Genomic DNA, 21,077 nt, shown 5'->3' with positions numbered 1-21,077 from the left:
TTTGTGCTCATTTTGAAATTTGTTAAAATTCATTTATTATTTTTGTTGTAGCGTAATTGAACTTTTTTTTTCGATTTTAACAAATGAAATTTGAAATAAGTATCGTTTATTATTTATTTAAAAAAATAAATAATCTTTTTTACTTTATTTATTTGAAATTTTTTTCTTAATTTTAATAATTGACCTCGAATCTTTTAAATTAAAAACAGAATTAAAAAATTCATTTTTCAAAATCGATCAAGGATTGTATTTGACGAAATAATATTAGGCTTTATATAATAATTAGACAAAAAAAAATGCTCTACATAAAGTGCAAGTGAAATGCTGAAGTTATCTTTTTCAAATATCTAGCAATAAATTTATATACCTACATCGTGATTTTTATTACTTAACGTATGGTGTGTGTAGTGTGATTGGTGAATTAATGTGTCTTCCTTTTTAAATCTATTAATTAATTTAATAAATGTAATTAAATATGAGATATTTATCATTTAAAAATATGTTTATCAGCTTTTCTGTACAAAACACTTTTTTTTAATTTGGCAACTCTGATTCATAAACAAGATTTCTTTAAAACTGATCTAACGAATGGTGATAGATATTTGTCAGACTGTCTAATACTGCTAATACATTGTTCATATTTTTATAATTAACTATTGTCAAATTTATTCGATGAAAGGTTTTTCGAACAAAAATTATTCCAATTAAAAATACAACCTTTGCTTTAGAATTTAGATTTATTTTTAAACTAATTTTGATTAGACGTGATCGTTTTGTACATATAAATACCAACATAATAGTAGGTACCTATTATGTTTTATAGATGGAAACATATAGATTCCGTTTTCCGAATATTCTAGAATGTCATGTAAGGTTAAGTATCTGCCGCATCGCCGCATGTTTTAAGACCTTACATATATAATTTTTGTTTAAACATTAAATGTTTAGAAATTGTTCAGTATAGCTTACATTTTTATATAATTATATAATTATTTTTAAATGATAAACTCTTATGCATCTGATCTTTGAATATTATTAATTTTGGAAAAATTACAAACATTAAACTTAAACTAAGTAAATACTAATTTTTGTTTTGTTTAATCACTAAAAATAGTTTGGCAATTCAGAACTATATTTATTTTTGTTAGTTAAGTTCCTAGTACTGTTCAAAAGTAGTTCTTCCATTCTTTTAATTTTCTAAATAATAAATATCTAATTTACTTTTGTTAATACGGATACATATCTTCGTGAAGTATACAAGTGTGAACAAATTTTAATGAATCAGTTCACATCAATACTAATTATTCGTGAGTCTTATAGTAAATCATCAATCGTGAATTGTCCAGTAAGAGGTTTTTAATTTATTTTAAGAATCCATACATGTTATAAAAATTCTGTTTCCGAAAAATACATGGAGTCCTAACAAAAGACCGTGGACAAACAGCTATTAAAAAGTTAAAATGTTTTAGCAAGAGTTTGTTTTTTTTAAATTTTATCAAATTATACTTCCATGTAGGTATATCTGGTATTTCCGAATTTAAAATTTCGAATCCGAATAAACAGTGTGTGATAAATTGTTAATTTATTTTTCCTAATAATTACAAAAAGATTTAGTTAATGTGATTAAACTAACCTAGCAAACGTGTATTTTCTAACCTAATTTCTATTATGTAGTTATATGAATTTTCTGTCAGTGTGTCTTATTACCTAAATCGAGAGAAAACTTGCTTGTTTTAAACTTAACAAAAACTATGAACTGATCCATTCGATTAAACAGGTTAAAATAAGAATAACTAGTCCTTTTTTTAAAAAAATTACCTATACAAATTTAACAAGGTAAAAAACGGAATAATTTGTTAATTCTATGAATATAATAAATACAATATCCCACTATCCCATGTATTTTAGGAATGTCCAGCATTATTCTATTTTAATGACATCATACACAGCTAAATTTGCATATTTCATGTCCCTCAATCTTTCAATAAATAATCTACAAAAAACTTTTCGTCAAAATTTACCCCAAAACTCGACTGAAGAAATAGGGATAATAATTACTACGGTGTGGCGATCGTGGTAATAAACGACCTCTATGTTTATGCGTTGGTGGTATATCAGAATTTAATTCGTCGTTATTTTGAGCCGAACCGTCCTCAATACTTGCTTCGTTTATAAATTGGTCATTAATTTTAATTGGATTCATTGATTGGAATTCTCGGCGAAAATTTTCTTCTTGTTGCTTTTGAACTTCAATTTCTTGTTCTTTAATTCTTTCTGGAATAACTATGTCAGTTTTCGATGCTGCTTGCGTTGTACTTGGAATGGTTTCAGATTCATTATTGAACACCGGTGAAATATTATTTAAGCTGTTTATTTTTGAATCAATGGCAAATAAATCAGGGGATGTAGTTACTATGTTTGTAACATTTATAATATCATGTGTTGTCTCATTTAAAGTGGACTTATTAATTTGTTGCATTACAGTTGGAGGTTTAATATTTTTACCATCTTTCTTAACACTTGAAGTGAATTTTTGATTTGAAAACAACGGTTTTGGTGGTATTTTTGACTTATTATTTACTTTTGTTGTGATAATTAGTTTTGACGGTAATGAATTTTTTGTCTTCCGATCGATAATATTAATTTCGATGATTTTATGTTCATGTGGATCTCCACCAATAGTAAATGAATCATCAATTTCTATGAATTTACTATTGTTATTTTCTTGTTTACGTGTCGCTACAAAATCAGTGTCTAACTCTAATAGTTTTATACTATCGGATGTATCTTTTTGAGTTGTAGTTTGAACATATTGCTGACTATCAACCACATTCGTTGTATTTAATGTATCACGTGGTTGTGTCATAGATGGCGGTGCAGTTGGATGCTGTTGTGATTTATCAGTTGGTTGCAGCACTTCTTTGTTTGAGGGTGGTACAGATTTAACAGGATGATTTTCAGATGGAGTTGTTAATGATATTGTTATTTCTGTGGTATCATTGCTTGGTTCAGTTTCAATGTCAAAATGTGTACCATTCTCACCACCAAATAGCTGTCCTTGATTTATTGACATAAAATCTGGTTCAGCATTTGCATATTTAATTTGTGGTTCATTTGTTGTTTCATCCGTTGTCGATGTAACTACAATTGCTGCACGTGTCATTAAATCTTCAGTTGTGATTGGATTATGTGTTGTTGTACTTATTCGAATTGTATTATCACTTGCGGGGCTTAGATTCTCAATTGTTGATAATTCTATTGGCATTTCAGCTGCTGCAAAGAAATTATCATGCTTATCGATATCTTTTTCATCTAATGAATTCTTAACATTATCATCAATATTAATTGTATCTGATTGTATAAATTCTTCAAACGGTTTTGATAATTCTGGCCCCACCCGTGGGTTAAACGTTTCTACATCATCAAAATTTTCATTTCGAACTAATATTTTTGATGGTGTGTCCATCATAATATCGGACTCATGAACTTCAATATTACTTGATGGGAGTAACATCTTTCCTTCATTTATATTCTGTACAGGTTCGATAGCTTCTATATTATTACTAGGCGTGACAGCAGTCATAGTGCTCGTTGAACTGATTAGTGTGCTGGCATATAAAGTAGATAGGGTTGCTGGTAGATCGGTGTGATCAGTTTCTCTTCGATGGCGTGTTGGTGCATCATAACCTTCAACATCAACCGTATTTGAACTCCATAACCAATTTTTAGTAGCGTCAATACTTTTGTGTGTTGTAACATCAATGCCATTAGATGTTGATATTGCACTTGTTGAAATTGAGTCAGAATCAATTGTAATTTGTGATGTGATTGGAGAACTGTTCAATGGTGCTAATCTTGATACATTTTTATCATCAAAGTCCTCTGGTGATATACCACATGACAGTTGTTTAATCATTTCGTCACGGTCCTGTGAAAGAATAAAATATCAATTATGACCATTATTATTTGGAACACATTTTAATTTAATATTATATTCATGATTTAATTGAAAAAGTTTTGTATTGTATAAAATGATTTAATTAATACCTAGAGTTAAAACTTTATGCATTGAATCGTGCGATTGTTTCGAACAAAAAATAACATGTCTAATTAACTTTTATAACATGAGGAGATTGTAACAAAAGAGATGTTTTGCGCAGAATGATATTCCGTTTCTTAAAATGTTACACTGACAGTATTGGAATATTGCAAAAACTTAAAAAATTGGAATTTAGTGGAACTAGAAGTTTAATTATTATTATTATTATATTTATTTATTGGATATACTGGGCGTTTTGTTATTGATAGCAGCAAATGGTGCTAGTAAATTAAGCTTATCAAGACAAATGGAAAAACGGAATATCTGTGCAGAAAACCTACACAGGTATACGGAGCAGGTATATCTGTGCAGGCTAAAGCACACACACGCTACGGTAAACCGGAAGATTTCTACACAGTTTAGAAATAATACAAAAACGGCGTGACTCTGTTACTTGCTGGCAACTCGCCACAGCTAAACTTATGTCTGTGCATTTATGCTGGATCATTCACACACACGGCTAGTCTTCATTTGTGCCGGTAGTAAGAATCGAATTTCGATTCTTCTCCAGTCACCTGCACAGGTCACTACGCCTGCACAGGTTTGCCTGCAGTGGCTGACACACACGCGTGTAAAACAGTATTTTAAGTAAAAAAAAATCTATTGCACAACTTGCTTTAATTTAAATTAAAAGATCGGTCACTCTTAATGTAAAACCCATCAGAAGATGTTTTTTGGTTATTTTTCATTGCAAGAAATATGTAGGTAGATTTGACTAAAATTTAAATCAGATCTCTTTTTATCTATTTGAATTTTTATATACAAAATATAAAATAAATATTAGGACATATTGGTTGTGGTTTTGAATGTGTTAAATTTTGATTTGGTACATTTAGTAATGCTACGATGTAATACTAACCGCTTGTCCTTTACAAACGATGCTCTTTGTACCACCTAAACCGCAATCAGATGTCAATTCAACAGCTGCTTGTTCTGGTAAATATAATACTGTTAATGATGGTAAAGATGTTAACATACACCCATTTGGTTGACTTGCCCATGATGGTACTGCAAAGAAGAAAATATCATAATTAATTATGTTAAATAATTAATGGAATTTATTCTAGAATGACTATATGCTTAATTCTGGTACCAGGACGCCACATTCTTGAAACCTCTTAGAGCTAGGTTAATTTAGATCACAAATTTGAAAAGTATGACCCAAATTTACTAGGATTACATACTTGGTTTATCAAAATTGGATAAAATTTGAATGTGATTGATCAAAATTAAATTTTTTGGATTTTGATGACGTCATAAAGTTAAAAAATTTGATTTTTTGATAACACAGGCAAAGTTGATCCGATCTTATTGGAATTTTTTTTGAAACCCACTAATTTTGGGTCATTCTTTTCAGCTGTGATGTCAATTTCTCGCTAGCTATCACTTATATGATTAATTCCTGGACCAGGACTCCACATTCTTGAAACCTATTTGAGCTAAGTTAATTTTGATTACAAATTTGAAAAGTATGACCCAAATTTAGTGGGATTACATACTTGGTTTATCAAAATGGGATAAAATTTGAAAGTGATGGAGCAAAATTAAATTTTTTGGATTTTGATGACGTCATAAAGTTAAAAAATTTGTTTTTTTGATAACACAGGCAAAGTTGATCCGATCTTATTGGAATTTTTTTTGAAACCCACTAATTTTGGGTCATTCTTTTCAGCTGTGATGTCAATTTCTCGCTAGCTATCACTTATATGATTAATTCCGAGACCAGGACTCCACATCCTTGAAATCTATTAGAGCTAGGTTAATTATGATCACAAATTTGAAAATTAATTTTGATCACAATTCAACTGTCAAAAATGTATCGAAGTTAAAAAATAAGCGTCAAATATTTATTAAGAAATAATTTATAACACACAGGTGAATAATAAAAGCACTTCATATTTAATTATGAGAAATCAATTAATATATTGCTACCGTACAAATTACAACGATTACGTTTTCCCTTTTAATATAGTGAACACGAAATGCTTATTAGATAAAAATAAAACGAAAATGTAGTAGTTATATATTGTAAATGATAAATGTGTTAGTATAATTGGATAATTTAGAAAATAAAATAGGAAAATGGAAAATAAAAGAATTTATTTCCGTTGTATCAGTTTGTATCAGAAAATTTTGTATTGCTTGCATTTCATATTTTACAGACAATCTTTCTGGAGATGTTGAGCTCCCATAAAGTGTCTTTTCAGTCACCGAATTAAAGGCATGAAAAATAAGAATTACAATCTTTCTAAAGTAACATAAAATGGTCTGGAGCTCATGGATTCACGACAAATAGGAAGACCAACGCTACGATGGATGCAAAAAAAATTGATAAATTAAATAAAGATTAGACTTTAACTATTAAACTGAATAACTTTAAAATTAACTAGATTGTATTATAATTACCATTTATTTAGGTACATAATACATATTTACAAATGACTTGATTTTGATGTTTGAATTTTTCTATGAGCCAAATTCCCTATTTTTCTAACTAGAAGTTTTATGTTTCATTCGTATGATTTAATGCTATACATTTTCCACCGTGCAATAATAAGAAGCTTGGATTGTATTTTAAAAGATACTGAGTCATTGTGTTCGGAAGGTCATGATACAGATTTATAATATATCCTCATCTCTCTCCCCTTGCACAAGTCTTAATTTTTGAGGGAAATATGACCAATACATCATTACCTATCGAAATATTTCGCTCATAAAATCATTTAGTTATATGTAGATAATAAAAGAACATGTCGAAGAATAATCGAATGATATTAAAATTTGCTATAACGTTAATTTAAATATGTATTAGTTTGATAAAGTTTATAATTATTCATTATTATATACTAAATCATGCTGAAAACTTATTGTACAGGGTATAAACTCAGATTTAGAACCTACAGAAAAACAACCTGGTAAGGAGTGTTGAGAATATCTACTGGTATTTAATTAAATAGCAATTATTACGTCGAATATTAAAAATATTCCTTCCAAAAATAACCAACTAAATAAATGTAAGAAATATTGTAAAAAATTAGTCTTATAGGTAAAAAAAATCTACCTATCAGTAGATTCAGTTACTTAACTAATTAATAGAAATCGAGTTAAAAATTTTCTATGATCTTTATAGTTCTTTTTTGATCGTTTTGTGCTCGAGTTGGCAACATTTTAGTTTAAGAGTTTATTTTAAGACGGGTGAGTTTCGCGTATACTTTTCTTTATTAAACTAGGCTAGGAATGAAATGCGTTTTGAATCTGAGAGTTGTCACGTTAATTAAGGCGGGGCTGTGTGCTAGTAAGAAAACGAACTTTTGTTTGGAAAATTAAAATTACAAATTTTTAATTATAAAACTAAATCATATTAAAATTACATTTGTTTGAAACATTTTTTCGTAAACATCACTGTTTAGGTACCTGCTAGGGCCCAAATAAGGTGCAAATTTTATGTATGTATTTTATAGGAATATCAGTAATGTGTGTGCGGCTATCTATGAGTGGATATCTTTCTTTACTTACGTAACATAAAAAAGCAAACGATTGCATCATCAACACTGTATATACATGGTATTTCAACAATTAACTCAGCCTATTGTTTGTTTTCACTTGTTTTTAAAATATTGTGTATTAGACTGACGTGATTAAAATACAACTGTTGATTCTAATTGACTGAGATTCGATTATGTGTTATAAGGTTACTTTTCTTACGTTTATCCAGGCGGCAGTCTTTTATTTCAGTTCAAATTTTAATGAATCGCATCCTGTATTTGAATGTAAGATATGTCAATTTGATTATGTTATTTGAGGTTGAGAAGTTTGACTAATTGATATTCAATATATGTATAATATAACAGACTTATTTGTATAAGACCCCTTCGGACGTTTGTAAATGCTTGTGTGTTATATTAATGAAATTTTGATTAGTTAGAAGATAATTCTAGGAATTGATTAGAGAAAGGGCAACTGCTTATAAAAATAGATCTGAACAACATTTATATCAATTTAAATAAACTTTTTAGATAATAATTAGTAATACTAATTTATAAAGTTTATCTGTAAAATTTCATAGAACTTAAGATCACGATTTTCTGTAAACATTTCTTCCCTAGCACTAAGTTTGTAAGTATTTAAAAGTATCAATCTTGAAGATAAGGACCATTTGCATGTTATGGTTTATAAATAGAACTAGAAAGTATGAAAAAATGTCTTAAAAGATTTTATAAAATTTATTATTACAGGGTGGATTGCAAGTATACGATTTTAAAAACGCTGTAGAACAAAACACCATAGATTTTTGTCAATTTTATTTTTGTCATATTATTTTTACCATCTTAATCTACATAAAAAACCATTACGAAAATGAATATTTTGTATATAGGTAGTTCTACAAACTAAAGAATTTTCGGCGTCTCAGCTAAAATATTATGGGAAATATGTTACAACAAATTTATTTGTGCAGCGTACTGTTATTTTCACCTTTTTCTAGTTGGGCCCTAAAAATAATTAAGAATTCAAATTATTTTCTTGAAGTTATTACTACTCAAAGTGCCAAATTCTCAGGAACCTGCAGTGTCCCTCGTACAAACCTAGTCAAAAGTGTAATGTGATTTATTTACTACGAGGTTAAGGCCATTATGTTTTATTGGTTGGGAAGCATTATTATTATATTATTTTCCCAAAACTTTATTAAAAAATTCCTTCTCAGAAATTGTTCAATGTAAAACAAGCGAATATCAACAATATTTTTTCATTTAGCGTTTTGCCTCCCTGGCACAGTTAAGGTCGCGTTGTAATCAATCGAGTTCTCAAAATACTGGTAATATATTATAAAATGATTTTTGCGTTTTGATAAGTAAGTTGCTTATACGAAGGCTTAGCTCTGTTTAGTTATTGTTAGAAAGTTCTAAATCGATACTTTTTAAATAATATTTATAAATTTTTAGGATCTTGTTAAATAATATACAGTGTGTCGCATTTTTGATGAAGACACTTCTATTTTCGATATTCAGAGGAATATCGATTTGAAATTTTGCAAAGTCATACAGGGTGAACCTGGACGAAGGTGTACGGCTGAATAGACGTCATCTTATTAAAGTTTTTTATTTAACACCGGTACCTACATTAATTTTCTTGAATACTGTTTTATGTAATTAAACATCTTAATTTGTTAAAATATAATTTTTAATTATGTTAAAATACAATTTATAATTCAATTGGAAATACTTTTTATGTAATTATCTAAATGTAAAACAAAATAAATGTATTTTGGGATGGTAAAAAATAACTTTAAAAATATGATTGGTTTTTATTTTAATGGGTATTGAGGTGGATTTGAAATTATATTTATTACTCCAGTATAGGTAAACGAGGATTAAACCTCTAAATTATTTCTTATAGTTCCGGTTGTCTAGAAAATTTGACAGTAAGTAGATAAAATCTCAAGAAACAAAAATGGTCCCGAGTGATGCATTTGCCCGGAGGCTGATAACCACCAAGTGTACGATATGTTTTTTTCAAAAAACGTGAAATTTTACAGTTATTTGACGTTAAATACTCCGAATTTCAAACGATTTGATCTAGAGATCTCAAAACCGGTTCTATAGGTCTAAATCTAAGCTTGTAATGCCTAGTTTTAGAAACTTGAAATGCAAAAAATTGGGCAAGGTTCTCGGCGTTATAAAAAAAAAAAAATAGCAGAAGCAAAAGTTTTCTATTTTTTGTAATATTTTTAAAGTGTCCAGGGACTGCCTTTCTTGGATTTATCAATGCTGGGATCATCAAACGATATTTTTTGTTCCACGACATTTATTCACGAAGAACGTAAAATCTTTCAAATTGTTTTGCTCGTTTAATTTTTTGAGTGAGATTAATATTTATTTCATGTGCAAAACTAAAATACGTGTACTCGCATTAAAAATCTAGATATGTTATTAAAGAACATTAAAATTTTAACAAGTTGACTTTACTTTGCACTTTGCATTAATGCAAGAGTAATCTTTACGGTTGGTTATCAAGTAGGAAACCACGGAGGGTAGGTATAATAGCTGTAGTGGTTTTTTACTATGTCTCCTTTCCCTGCATTGTTTTCTACTTCATTTACAAAATAAAATCATTCAAAAATTTCGACAATTAGTTATCGAATAATTTTTAATACTATCTATATAGTTAAAAAAAAACTGGCGCTCGTTTTTTTGTGTGTATAAATATAATTAATAAGTTTTAACTAACGATGTAACATAGTAAAAACTATTTTACCACTTTTGACTGTTTTAATAGAACTACTTAATTAACTATTATTATCATCTCTAATAATGTCAACTTTAAAAAGTTTATTTTTAGTTATAACTTAATATTTTAAAACAGAACTTTACACCACATAAAAACTTAAATAACATTCAATTGTCTTTAAACGACAAAAAAAAAAGAAAATTTTACGTATATTTTTCATAGCTTAAAGCTTCATACGACGTAATATTTATCTTCCCACATATAAATTTGCATAATGAATTTTAATATGAATAAAACTTTCCTCTCATTACTATGAAAGAAAAACTTCTATAAATACCGTATATGACAAAACCTTGTGTCTGATAATTAAAGGCGGTTCCTGCTATTTACACGCTAACGTAAAATAGTGCACCATTTGTTGGTATATGAACAATGCCACCAAGAAGCTTCTAAATCAAAGTTTAGATATATAGTATAGAGCAATGAACACATTTATTACATTAAGTTGCATCTCTTGGATTTAAAACAAAAAAAAGTGAAAACAAACAATTGACTGAGTTAATTGTTGAAATAGCACGTATAGACAGTGTAGATTACTCTGTCACATTACACATACATACATGTCACATATATAACTGATTTTCCCATAGAATTATACAATTTGTGCATAAATTGCGCCCTCACGGGTAAACATTGATGTTAACGAAAAACTGTTGTTAAAATAAACAAAAGTTGTTTATTTTTTTATAAGGAACATATTTTACATTTAAATTTTTGTTCTATCTCTAACGGTTTACAAGATGGGTTCACGACCTCACTTTTTACGTCCTAAGCACGCTATAAAAATTTCAGCTTGATATCAGCTTGATTTTTGTTTTTGGGTAATCGTGATGACAGACGGACAGACAGACGCCAGAAAGACGGATAAACAGACGACAGACAGACGACAGACAGACAGACAGACAGACAGACAACCGGAAATGGACTAATTAGGTGATTTTATGAACACCTATACCCAAATTTTGTTCATAGTATCAATATTTTTAAGCGTTACAAACTTGGGACTAAACTTAGTATACCTTGTTATATTTTATATACATGGTATAAAAAGATAACCTTCAATAATCATTATAAGAATAGTTTTACAAGTATTGCATAGTTTAAAAACTAAAAATTCGGCACGGCATTTCTCTTATTACTATGCTCCCGGACTATAAGGAACATTTTGGAACGATTTGAATTTAGAATGCCCCTGAACAGGACCGAAAGAAGAGTGGAAAAGGTCCTGGGATAGAAGCAAATTAGGAAATTTGGATAGTCCCATACAAAAATCACTTGTTATAGTAATACTGTGGAATTTCTAAAGCAAAAATAACATTATTTTGGCGTTATGATAAGCATGATAATCATGATATACTTGCACTATTGTTGCCCTATTGTAGTTTCGGTCCTGCCTCTGAAGGTGGCTGTTGAATAAAATGTAGTTTTAAGATATCCCGAACAAGTACGTTATATTTATTTTCGAAATAATTTGTTGCATCTATTTTACCCAACAAGGATGTCTAACGATTTATGGTACACACACTCATATAAGATTTTTCACGTTTAAATATTAAAAATTAATTATACGTTAACGTGGAAATAGGCACTTCGTAATTAAAATCATATTTCCATAATTAATAAAATTAAAAAAATACATTTTAACAAAGAATCCATATTATTTTGAATTTACTAAGTGAAATTAAAATTTCCTTGGTGTATTTTGAAACAAGAGTTTTGTAAAGAAGCATAGCATTTAAAAAAATACCATTTTATTTGTGTTGATATTATCATTATTGGCCTAAGAATTAACAAACCCTATATTTTCATATACTGTGAGGTTTTCAAAGTTGCCTGCCTCGATAAATCTTGAGATTTCTTCAATAATAATAATTTAGTTTTTTCATAAAATCTTAAGTTTCAAATGACTTTTTTTCTTAAGTTTGCTTGTGTAGGTTCGTAGAAGTTCCAATTGTTTGAAATATGCCACAATACGACAGCAAAAAAAATTCATTGACTTTATTTGCAAATAATTGTTTATAATAAAATTGGAATGTAGTTGAAACCTCAACGTACAAAATTAGCTTTGGAACGTTTCATTCGGCCTAATAGTTTTTGCACAATTCCATTTTGAACTAAATATCCGAAAAAAGTTATTTACGAAAAAATTGTTTCAAACAAAAGTTGTTTATGTTTTTCTAAAGAACATTTTTACTATTAAACTTTTCTTCTATGCTTCACGCTTATTAAGATGGGTCCTACGGACCTAAGACCCAATTGATTCATTTTTTACTCCTTGAACACGCTATAAAAATTTCAGCTTGATATCTCTTTTCGTTTTTTAGTTATCGTATTCACGGACAAACGGATAGACAAACAGAAATGGCTTAATTAGGTGATTTTATGTACACCTATACTAAATTTTTGTTCGTATCATCAATATGGGACTAAAATTAGTATACCTTGACATAAATTGACCTAACTTCTGATTGACTATGAAGATCACACATTTCATATTATGCACAAATAAAAAATAACAAATTTTTATTGATCTTTTGATAGGTTCTTTGTATATATTTGGTAAAATTGTTCAAGTTTGTTGGTTTTTTCAGGGAAAAGTGTCAATTCAAAATGTATAAAGTTTCAGAAAATTAAAATCTAATTTAAAACAGAAACGCTTTTTTTTTAATTGGTAATATGTTTTTTATTCTTCTATACTCTCTAAAGAAAAATTTAAGAGAAAACTCCGTGTTCAAATTTCTTGTTTTTGGTCCCTGTTTCTAGCGCACACACTATATTGAAACCATGAAAGTATTGTGTTTTATTAAAAGTGCGGATTTTCAGTGAGTTATTTTTGAAATCAAATTTGATCTGTAAGTTTCTAAATATTAAATTAAAACTAAGCGTATCTGTATAGAAATGCAAGAAACACAATTTTAAATGTTTTAACTGTGTATAAAATTGATAATTCCAGTAATGAAAATTAAATTATGTTAATTATTGTGCTCTAAATTGTTACATGGTTTAATTTACAGTGGTTTTAAAACATTTATACTGAGCTAGTAACAAATAACTAACTATATACCTACTATACTAGTACACCTATCTATCTACACAGTATGTTAGAAGGATAGAAAGTAGAAACATTTAAGTATTGTTCCGTTAAAAAATAACTGAAATACTTCAAAAAAAAAAAAAAAAAAATAAAAAATTGATAAAAGAAATTATTTTTCAATAAATGTAAAAAAAAAACATAAATTTCCATTAACCCGACACTTTTGGAAACAACTCATGTACTTTATTTATAACACGGTTGGAGTTGTTAAAAGAAATAGTACTATTCACATTTCACGCTAAAGCTGTTGACTTTAAAAGGGTCTTGCTTTCTCTAGCTTTCCCCGATGATAACATGTAGAAAAATTTATTTTGCATTGTTCAGGTCCTTAATCTTAATCGACTTTTCGCCAATATTTTTTGTGAGCCTTAAAAAGTCATATTCTTATTTTAACCCTTTTGCTATTTGCTCTCTTTATGATTTTCCATCCTTATGCTAGATCGCCTAGCTAGAGTCGACAAAATCGTGATTTTCGAGAAATGTAAAATAAATTTTGCAATATGTTAGGCACGTGGAATTTCGACAATTTTTCATTATTCTGGTCAAAATTGATACACTTTTCAGCCACTTCTTAAGCAGAAAAGAGAAAATGCAGTTAAAAAACTGCGTGTTAAATATTTAAACTATAGATATTTCATTCAAGGAATGGAACAAGTTTAGCAAAATTTTTGGTGTTGGCTTGTAAGTACCGTTTCGTTTAAACCATTTTCAATAGTGTCAGTAGTGTGTGAATCCTTATATCAAAAAAAGCCACAAGCAGTAAGATATTGCAGAAAAAATGAAATCGCATTTTCTCCATCGTCTCCAATAGACACGATTTTATTTTGTAAAAATACATATTTGTTAATGTCTGCAAAATATCTTTGTCATTAATATTGTTTAATTAAATAGCCACACAATTGAATAAAAACTGTTTTCCTTACATAAAATCGTCAAACGTCTTGTTGGAAATTTTTCAATGCTATAGTTGGTCTAATCCACAGCTTCAATTTTTCTGGCTAGAACTGTATTACATTTACGAATGTATTCAGTATATATATACGAAGTTACAACTTTTCGAAGCTATATAAAATAAATTTTGGTTTGAAAACGATACTGTACGAACTTGACAATCGAAATCGTATTAAATATCTAAATAACGTTACTCAACATTCATATACAATGTGCTGCATAAAAATTTCGTATCAGCAAAATTTTTGGGGGGACTCGTACTTACGTGTCAATTTTGCATGTTCTTCTTGTCTGCTGATCTTCATGTAAATCAAAAAAAATTCTGGATAGTTAACTAATCTTAATGACTCATTTTTTGCCAAACTTAGTAAGAATCATTGGTTTTTCGAGCGGTGGAAATAGAAATTTGAAAAAAAAAACTTCCTAATTATAAAAAATTGTGGGGAAAAATTTCACAAACTTTTCATAAATACCAGAAAAAAATTTAATCCAGAGGTTAGGTTTACTTTCTAGTAGCGAAATACGAGTATTTTATAATATAGACATGCACTGTATCAAATTTCTATAAAAAAATTTTTCCAGCATGTGCAGCGGCATGCTCGAAAAAAAGGAACTCAAAAGAAGCTGGGAAAGTCCCTTTAGTTTGATATGTAGGGATAGTAACAGAGCAGAACGATGTATAAAAACGGTCGTTTTAGTTACTGGGGGGGTGGGGCTTCCTAGACAAAACTCTTTTTTGTGATTTTGTGCGTCTGTACAATCCATACAAAATAACCTACAGGATTGAAAATCAGTATGTTGATTTAATTAATATCAAGGAAGAGTCTTTTGAAGGTGTTTCTCCCTTATGTCAAAAAATCATAAAGTTTTAACGCTTTGTGCACCTCCAAAGCTCCTCTAAACTGATATAGGTAGAGAAGTCTGATTTTTTGGTAGTGTCTTCCCGCCCTTTTATATAAATAATTCATGAGGTAGAAATCAAGAAAAGACTAAAATCTCATTTCAGTAGAAAACATTAAAAAAGAAGAAACATTTAATGAAGGAGAAATACGACCTTAGTGATTGAGCTCACGAGTTTTGTAATTTTAGTTTTTTTCGGGCAAACCTAAAAATTGAAGTCACCATATGTGAGTAATTTTTCGCGAACCATAATGTTCAATTTACTGTATTTGTATTTTCATGCAAATATTCATAAGAATATTTTCCCTCAACTTTACTTAATTCTTCCTTTAAATCTCTTACTGCCTCTCTAATGTTTTTACTAATATTGTAGAAGTCTACACCTACTTTTAGGTTTGTGAAACACAATTTACTAAAAACAGTGCGTTCAAAAATATGTTTAATATGTTCTATGTTTAAAAAAAAGAATGATTTGATTTAAAAAAATTACTTTTGAGCTAATATAGGTACTTGTTTGAGTTAATATTTGTTTGTATTGATAGGCACTGCATTGTTATTTCAGGAAGAGTGAGAGAAAATTGAGCTATTTCATGAAAGTTACATGTTTTTTATTGATATGATATCAACCATTTGGCACAATTCGGACAGGTGGTTACTGATTCAAATTCTAATATCGGTATTGATTTGTCTATTATAATCGATTGATTCGTGAACAAGTTAATGTTAACGGTAATCGTGTAACTATCAAATACTGCAAATACAAAATTTTTTTAATTTTAAAAGACTGGGATAAAAAGCAATGGATTCACTTAAAAGAAAATCTTTCTCTCCTACGAGCGAATTGAGTCAATTTTCCTCCCGCTGTAAAGAACGTTTCAGATCTCATCTTTGAGATCTGAGACATTCTTCACTTTTGCTCCCTACAAGAATATACTATTCTTGTAGAAATATTTTTGTTGCGATTTGTGTGTCCATTATTCTTATATTTATATATGAGATTATATTTTTATGAAACCGCTTGACCACTTAAGATCATTCGGTTACACATTGTCTTCGGTACAATGGTAAACCGAATTTATATTGATTATTACTTTCTTATGGAAAGACGGCTGAAGTTATTATTCGCTCCCTTTTTTTTTAAATAACTTTCAGAAAGACATGTTTTGGGCTAGGTTTCTGTATCAAAATTAAAAAAATTAAATATTAATAAATCAGAGTTTGATTTGATATATGCACGCAAATATTCATTAAATAAGTTCCAATTCATTGTTACCGGTGATTTTATGGCAGCTCTTTTTAATTTCTTGTTTATCGCATTCTTTCTGCTAAATATTCATACTTTCTACCAAATTTCATTATTCAGGTAGTCTTGTTACTGCCAATGTCAGTTTAAAAATATTACAGAACTTCTTCCTCCGGAAATACAAGTTCACCAAGAGAAGAGTTGGTGACGACTTAGCGAGTCTTAGAGATGGAAAAAACTTAATTAATTCGCAGTTATAATGGAACTTTCTTAGTCACTTAGGTTTGATTGAATAATATAGACCAGAAGACAGTAAGTAATATACCCAGTGTTCAGTTCACATCTAGGCATCGGACTACTACGAGTATGACAGAATACATGCGTTAAGCAATGTATCTAAGAAAGAGGTGTTATAGACATGTGTTGAAGCTTCGATACGCGTTGAGTTAGTTGTAAGAAAAGAGTTGGTTGTACGACGCTTGGAGTTGTAAGACATACTTTTGCAATTTCATATAACATCTACAATACCTCTTACTTAGATGCATTGATTATCGCATGTACTCTGTCATACTCGTGGTAGACGCCTATGCCTAGATGTAAACTGAACGATTAATATAGTAGACTTATTGTTAGTGATATAAAGAGACGAATGTCGTGTGAGAATATTTTATAGAATGTATTTCTACTCATATAATATTTAACACAGCCTATTCAGCCCATCATCTATCAATGTACCATGTTCTTTCTTATCCTTTAGTAAGACATCGTTTTGAACCATAAATTAGATCTCAATTACAGAGATTGTAAATGTGTATTTGTCGTGCCTATAAAATGTATATAAATTGTATAAATGTATAGTACATATGAATGGGGTTTTAAATGTATCATCTTCTTGGTTTTGATAAATGTTTGAAACCACAAAATTTACATAAATTGAACAATTTAGTGGTTATATTCAGTGGTTATTCAGAGTCACATATTATAATTTTCTTTTTTATATAATAAATTTATAATCTGAGTTTTCTATAAATCTTATGCGCGAATTGGCAGATACTTTCGCTCTCATTCCTAAATATCTTACTTGGTTATGCCTGTACTACAACAACTGTAATTCTACAATATGGATAAATAAATTATTATTTAAAGTAAATTGTTCCTATTTTTTCTGTTTTTAGACATTATTGTGAAATTAGTGAAATTATTGGTTTTGATACCGTACATTGAACTCAATAATCTATCTTATAATCAACAATAACAATGGAAAAAACAAGTTTTATTTATTCGCAGTTCGAATTTATTAACAGTACATTATTAGAGACGGCACATGCTTGCAACCATAAACACAGGGCGGATTTAGGCATGGGCAACAATGGCTATTGCCCAGAGCGGAAGATTATGGAGAAATAAAACTTTTTTTTTATAGCTTTTAAAAAAAACTTTTTTTATTGCTATTTTTTAAACATATTTACTTTTATTAGTTTAACTAACTTATGTTCATGTCTATCAATCTCGAAAAGGTGAGCGAATTTTTTCCTGAACGAGCTGAGCAACTTGATGCCATCTGTGTAACTTATGTAATTTCTGCCATCTGTGTAACAAGTTGTTAAATACATCACGGATAAAAATGAGTGATGATCGGATAAAATTGTGTAGGTCTGAATTCAGAAAACGAGCTGCTGAAAAGTCTCAAAGTGAAAATGAAAAAAACACACATTTTTCCACAAAGAACCAGACAAAAGTCGTTCTTCTACGACTGTGAAAAATATCTCGCCGAATTCGAAGTTGACTTGTATATATAAATTACTTGCATGTTATTCTAAAGTCTAACATATCTGATTGCTTTTCCGAAATCAATTTGTAAAATGGGCTTATGTTACAGATACGCAAGAAATTACTTCGGATAAATCATCACCTGAAAATCCCATAGTAATGCAAATTATCGAGAATCAGAGTGAAGGTATACATTGTGTGGAATTAAAAAGTTTTCTCCGTAAAGGGGCGGAAATTTTAGTTTGCCCAGAGCGTAAATCTGCCGCTGGTACACAACGTAAATCTAAAATCGGGATGCCCAGATTCCCAGCTACTTCAAAGATTTGAAATCGGATTCGTGTTCAGCGACCCCAAAAACACCAGAGGAACCATTTTCAATCTATTTGGTACATTATTGACGGGATAAAATTGCATCACAAAAAACTGCATTTTTTAATGCACAAACGAGGAAAAGTATTTCCCGATAATGTTCATAAAGTTTATAAATATCATCTAGAACCTGATAGAAAAAATAAATTTTCGCAGTATTTAGAATTTTCGCAGTTTTGACGTTTTTTGTGTTAAATTGCCTCGTCTAATTGTGTTAGTGAGTTTAATTATGATATAAAATTAAATATAATTTTCTTACATCTAGTTAACGGAATAAATTTTCGGTATTCTCTTGTAATTTAAATAAATATTTTCGTTATAAATACAAAATTTCATTTATTTAGATATACCTATTAAACTGCTTGTACCTACCTAGAGAATGTAAAATCTATGAGAGCTTTTAATATTGTGTATTGAGTTAAATAAATAGGGTATTTATAAAGTTAAAATAACCTACATAATTATGAATTTTGTTTATATTATACATTTTAAAAATTCCAGAAAATGTAAAGGTATATGTATACTAAACTTACATATAACGCAAATATTATATATAACATATTTTAACTATGTACGTATAATAATTATATAATTTGAAATTTACCTCATTAAAATATTTATAAAATACCTACATTCATGTTTGAACACTTGAAGGTTTCATTTTTTTATATTAACGATCAATATAGTAAATAAATAACATAATAAATTGGCAGTACATAGCCGGTGTGGTACTGAAGTCGTGTGAGTGCGCCCCCTGTAGTCCACGCGACTAACTTACCAGAGGGGGAAAAAACATTAAAAAAAAGGTCTTGTTAGCCTTCATAGATTATTTTTCGAACATTTACTGCAGCTTATGCTGGAACGATCATTATGTCCATAGATAAGTGATGTGTTTTATTCACTTCTCAGATTCTGTTTATTCAGGTTTTTCCAGTCTTTCATTAACATTAAAAAACGACTCAACTTATTCTAGTGAAAACTATTTCAGTTCTCAAATACGCGATTACGCTTCGAATCACGTGTTAATGTCATAACTGGTTTGCGAGATAATCGAGGCGAAAGAATCTGAACGAACATACGCACATACGTACACACACACACACACACAGACATCGCATTCAAAAGGTTTGATTCGGATATTGCGGCCTTGAAACCACGGAAATATGTACTGGAGATTTTCAAAATCGGCTCCATTGGGAAGTTAAAATTTATTCCAAAATAAATAAACGTAAATGTTTAAACGAATTTTAAACCATGAGAGTTCGTATGACGTAGAGTCAATAGACCTGTTTTTGAAAGCTACCTACAAATTTTTTCTTGTATACTTGTTTTCTTGTATGTAGTTTCGTAAAAAAATCAATGAAACTAAACTTAGAAAAATCACCCCCTATCTCCCCTTAACATTAACAGACTAACAAGAAATCCACTTACCAATTGGCATTATTATAGCTTTTTTAGTGTAGGAGAAAACGTCTTAAAAATAAATTTACAATTTAGTGCTCTAAGGTTTCCAGAACTTTCTCCTGAAACTCTAAAAGATAGAAGGTGCGTACAGCGAACCCAAATTTTTTTAATTTTTGAAATATATGAAAGCTGCACATTTTTTATTTTATAGTACCTATATGACTAGGAAAAAAGCTTTCTTCGGCTTGTTCTGATCAAAAGCTCTCGCGGCCACAAAATTTTTTAACGAGTAGTTTTCGAACTAAGGGCTATATAACTATAATAAATGTTTAGCTTTGATCGACCGTAGCTCGAAAATTAATCGTTAAAAATTTTTGTGGGCGTGAGACCTTTGACCAGTATGATCAACAGAACATTTAAAGGGGGGGGGGCTAGAAAAAGTTCCACAGATAGCCATTGTCCTAATCATATAGGTAGTGTAAATAAATGTGTAGTTTTGGTCGCCCATAGCTCGAAAACTACTCGTTAAAATTTTTTGTGTCCGTGAGAGTTTTTGAGCAGAACTTTATAGTCAAAATTCAATATAAATTCCATAATGGAATTCTTGCCAACTGTATTGACTTGAAGACCTTATGTAATACGAACAGCGTGACATAAATCATACCTATATTGTCTACCAAGTTGATTTAGCATATCTATCATGCTTGTTAGCAATAATAGGTATACATCCTTGTGATTATAGCATGTCATCGATACTGTAAATGAAATTGTTCATTTGAAGTTAATTGTTTGTTACTGATTAAATAATTTATTAAGGAAATGCATATCAGTATAGAATTAATTCACATGATAAACAGAAATTCTATAAATGAGAAACAGGTTTCTACTACCAATTAAATACAATTCATATAATAAGTTAAAATCCCATTAGCTTAAGCAAACTAAACTAAAAATAGTCTGGA

General features: G+C 29.3%; 1 protein-coding gene across 1 annotated transcript in view; it reads right to left on the bottom strand.

The window, feature by feature from the left end:
- Window positions 1-1,473: 1,473 nt before the first annotated feature.
- LOC123305130 overlaps window positions 1,474-21,077 on the bottom strand; it is a 295,035-nt gene continuing 275,431 nt past the window's right edge. The window contains exons 5-6 of the mRNA XM_044886757.1: window positions 4,959-5,107; window positions 1,474-3,928 (exon numbers count right to left, since the gene is read on the bottom strand). Coding sequence (XP_044742692.1) covers window positions 2,018-3,928; window positions 4,959-5,107 — 2,060 coding nt within the window. The 3' untranslated portion in view covers window positions 1,474-2,017. The remainder of the gene's footprint in view (window positions 3,929-4,958; window positions 5,108-21,077) is intronic.

Source organism: Chrysoperla carnea, chromosome 1 (genome assembly GCF_905475395.1).
Source record: "Chrysoperla carnea chromosome 1, inChrCarn1.1, whole genome shotgun sequence".
Taxonomy (NCBI): Eukaryota; Metazoa; Arthropoda; class Insecta; order Neuroptera; family Chrysopidae; genus Chrysoperla; species Chrysoperla carnea.
The sequence above is the reverse complement of the archived record's forward strand: the minus strand, read 5'-3'. Positions and strand labels throughout refer to the sequence as shown.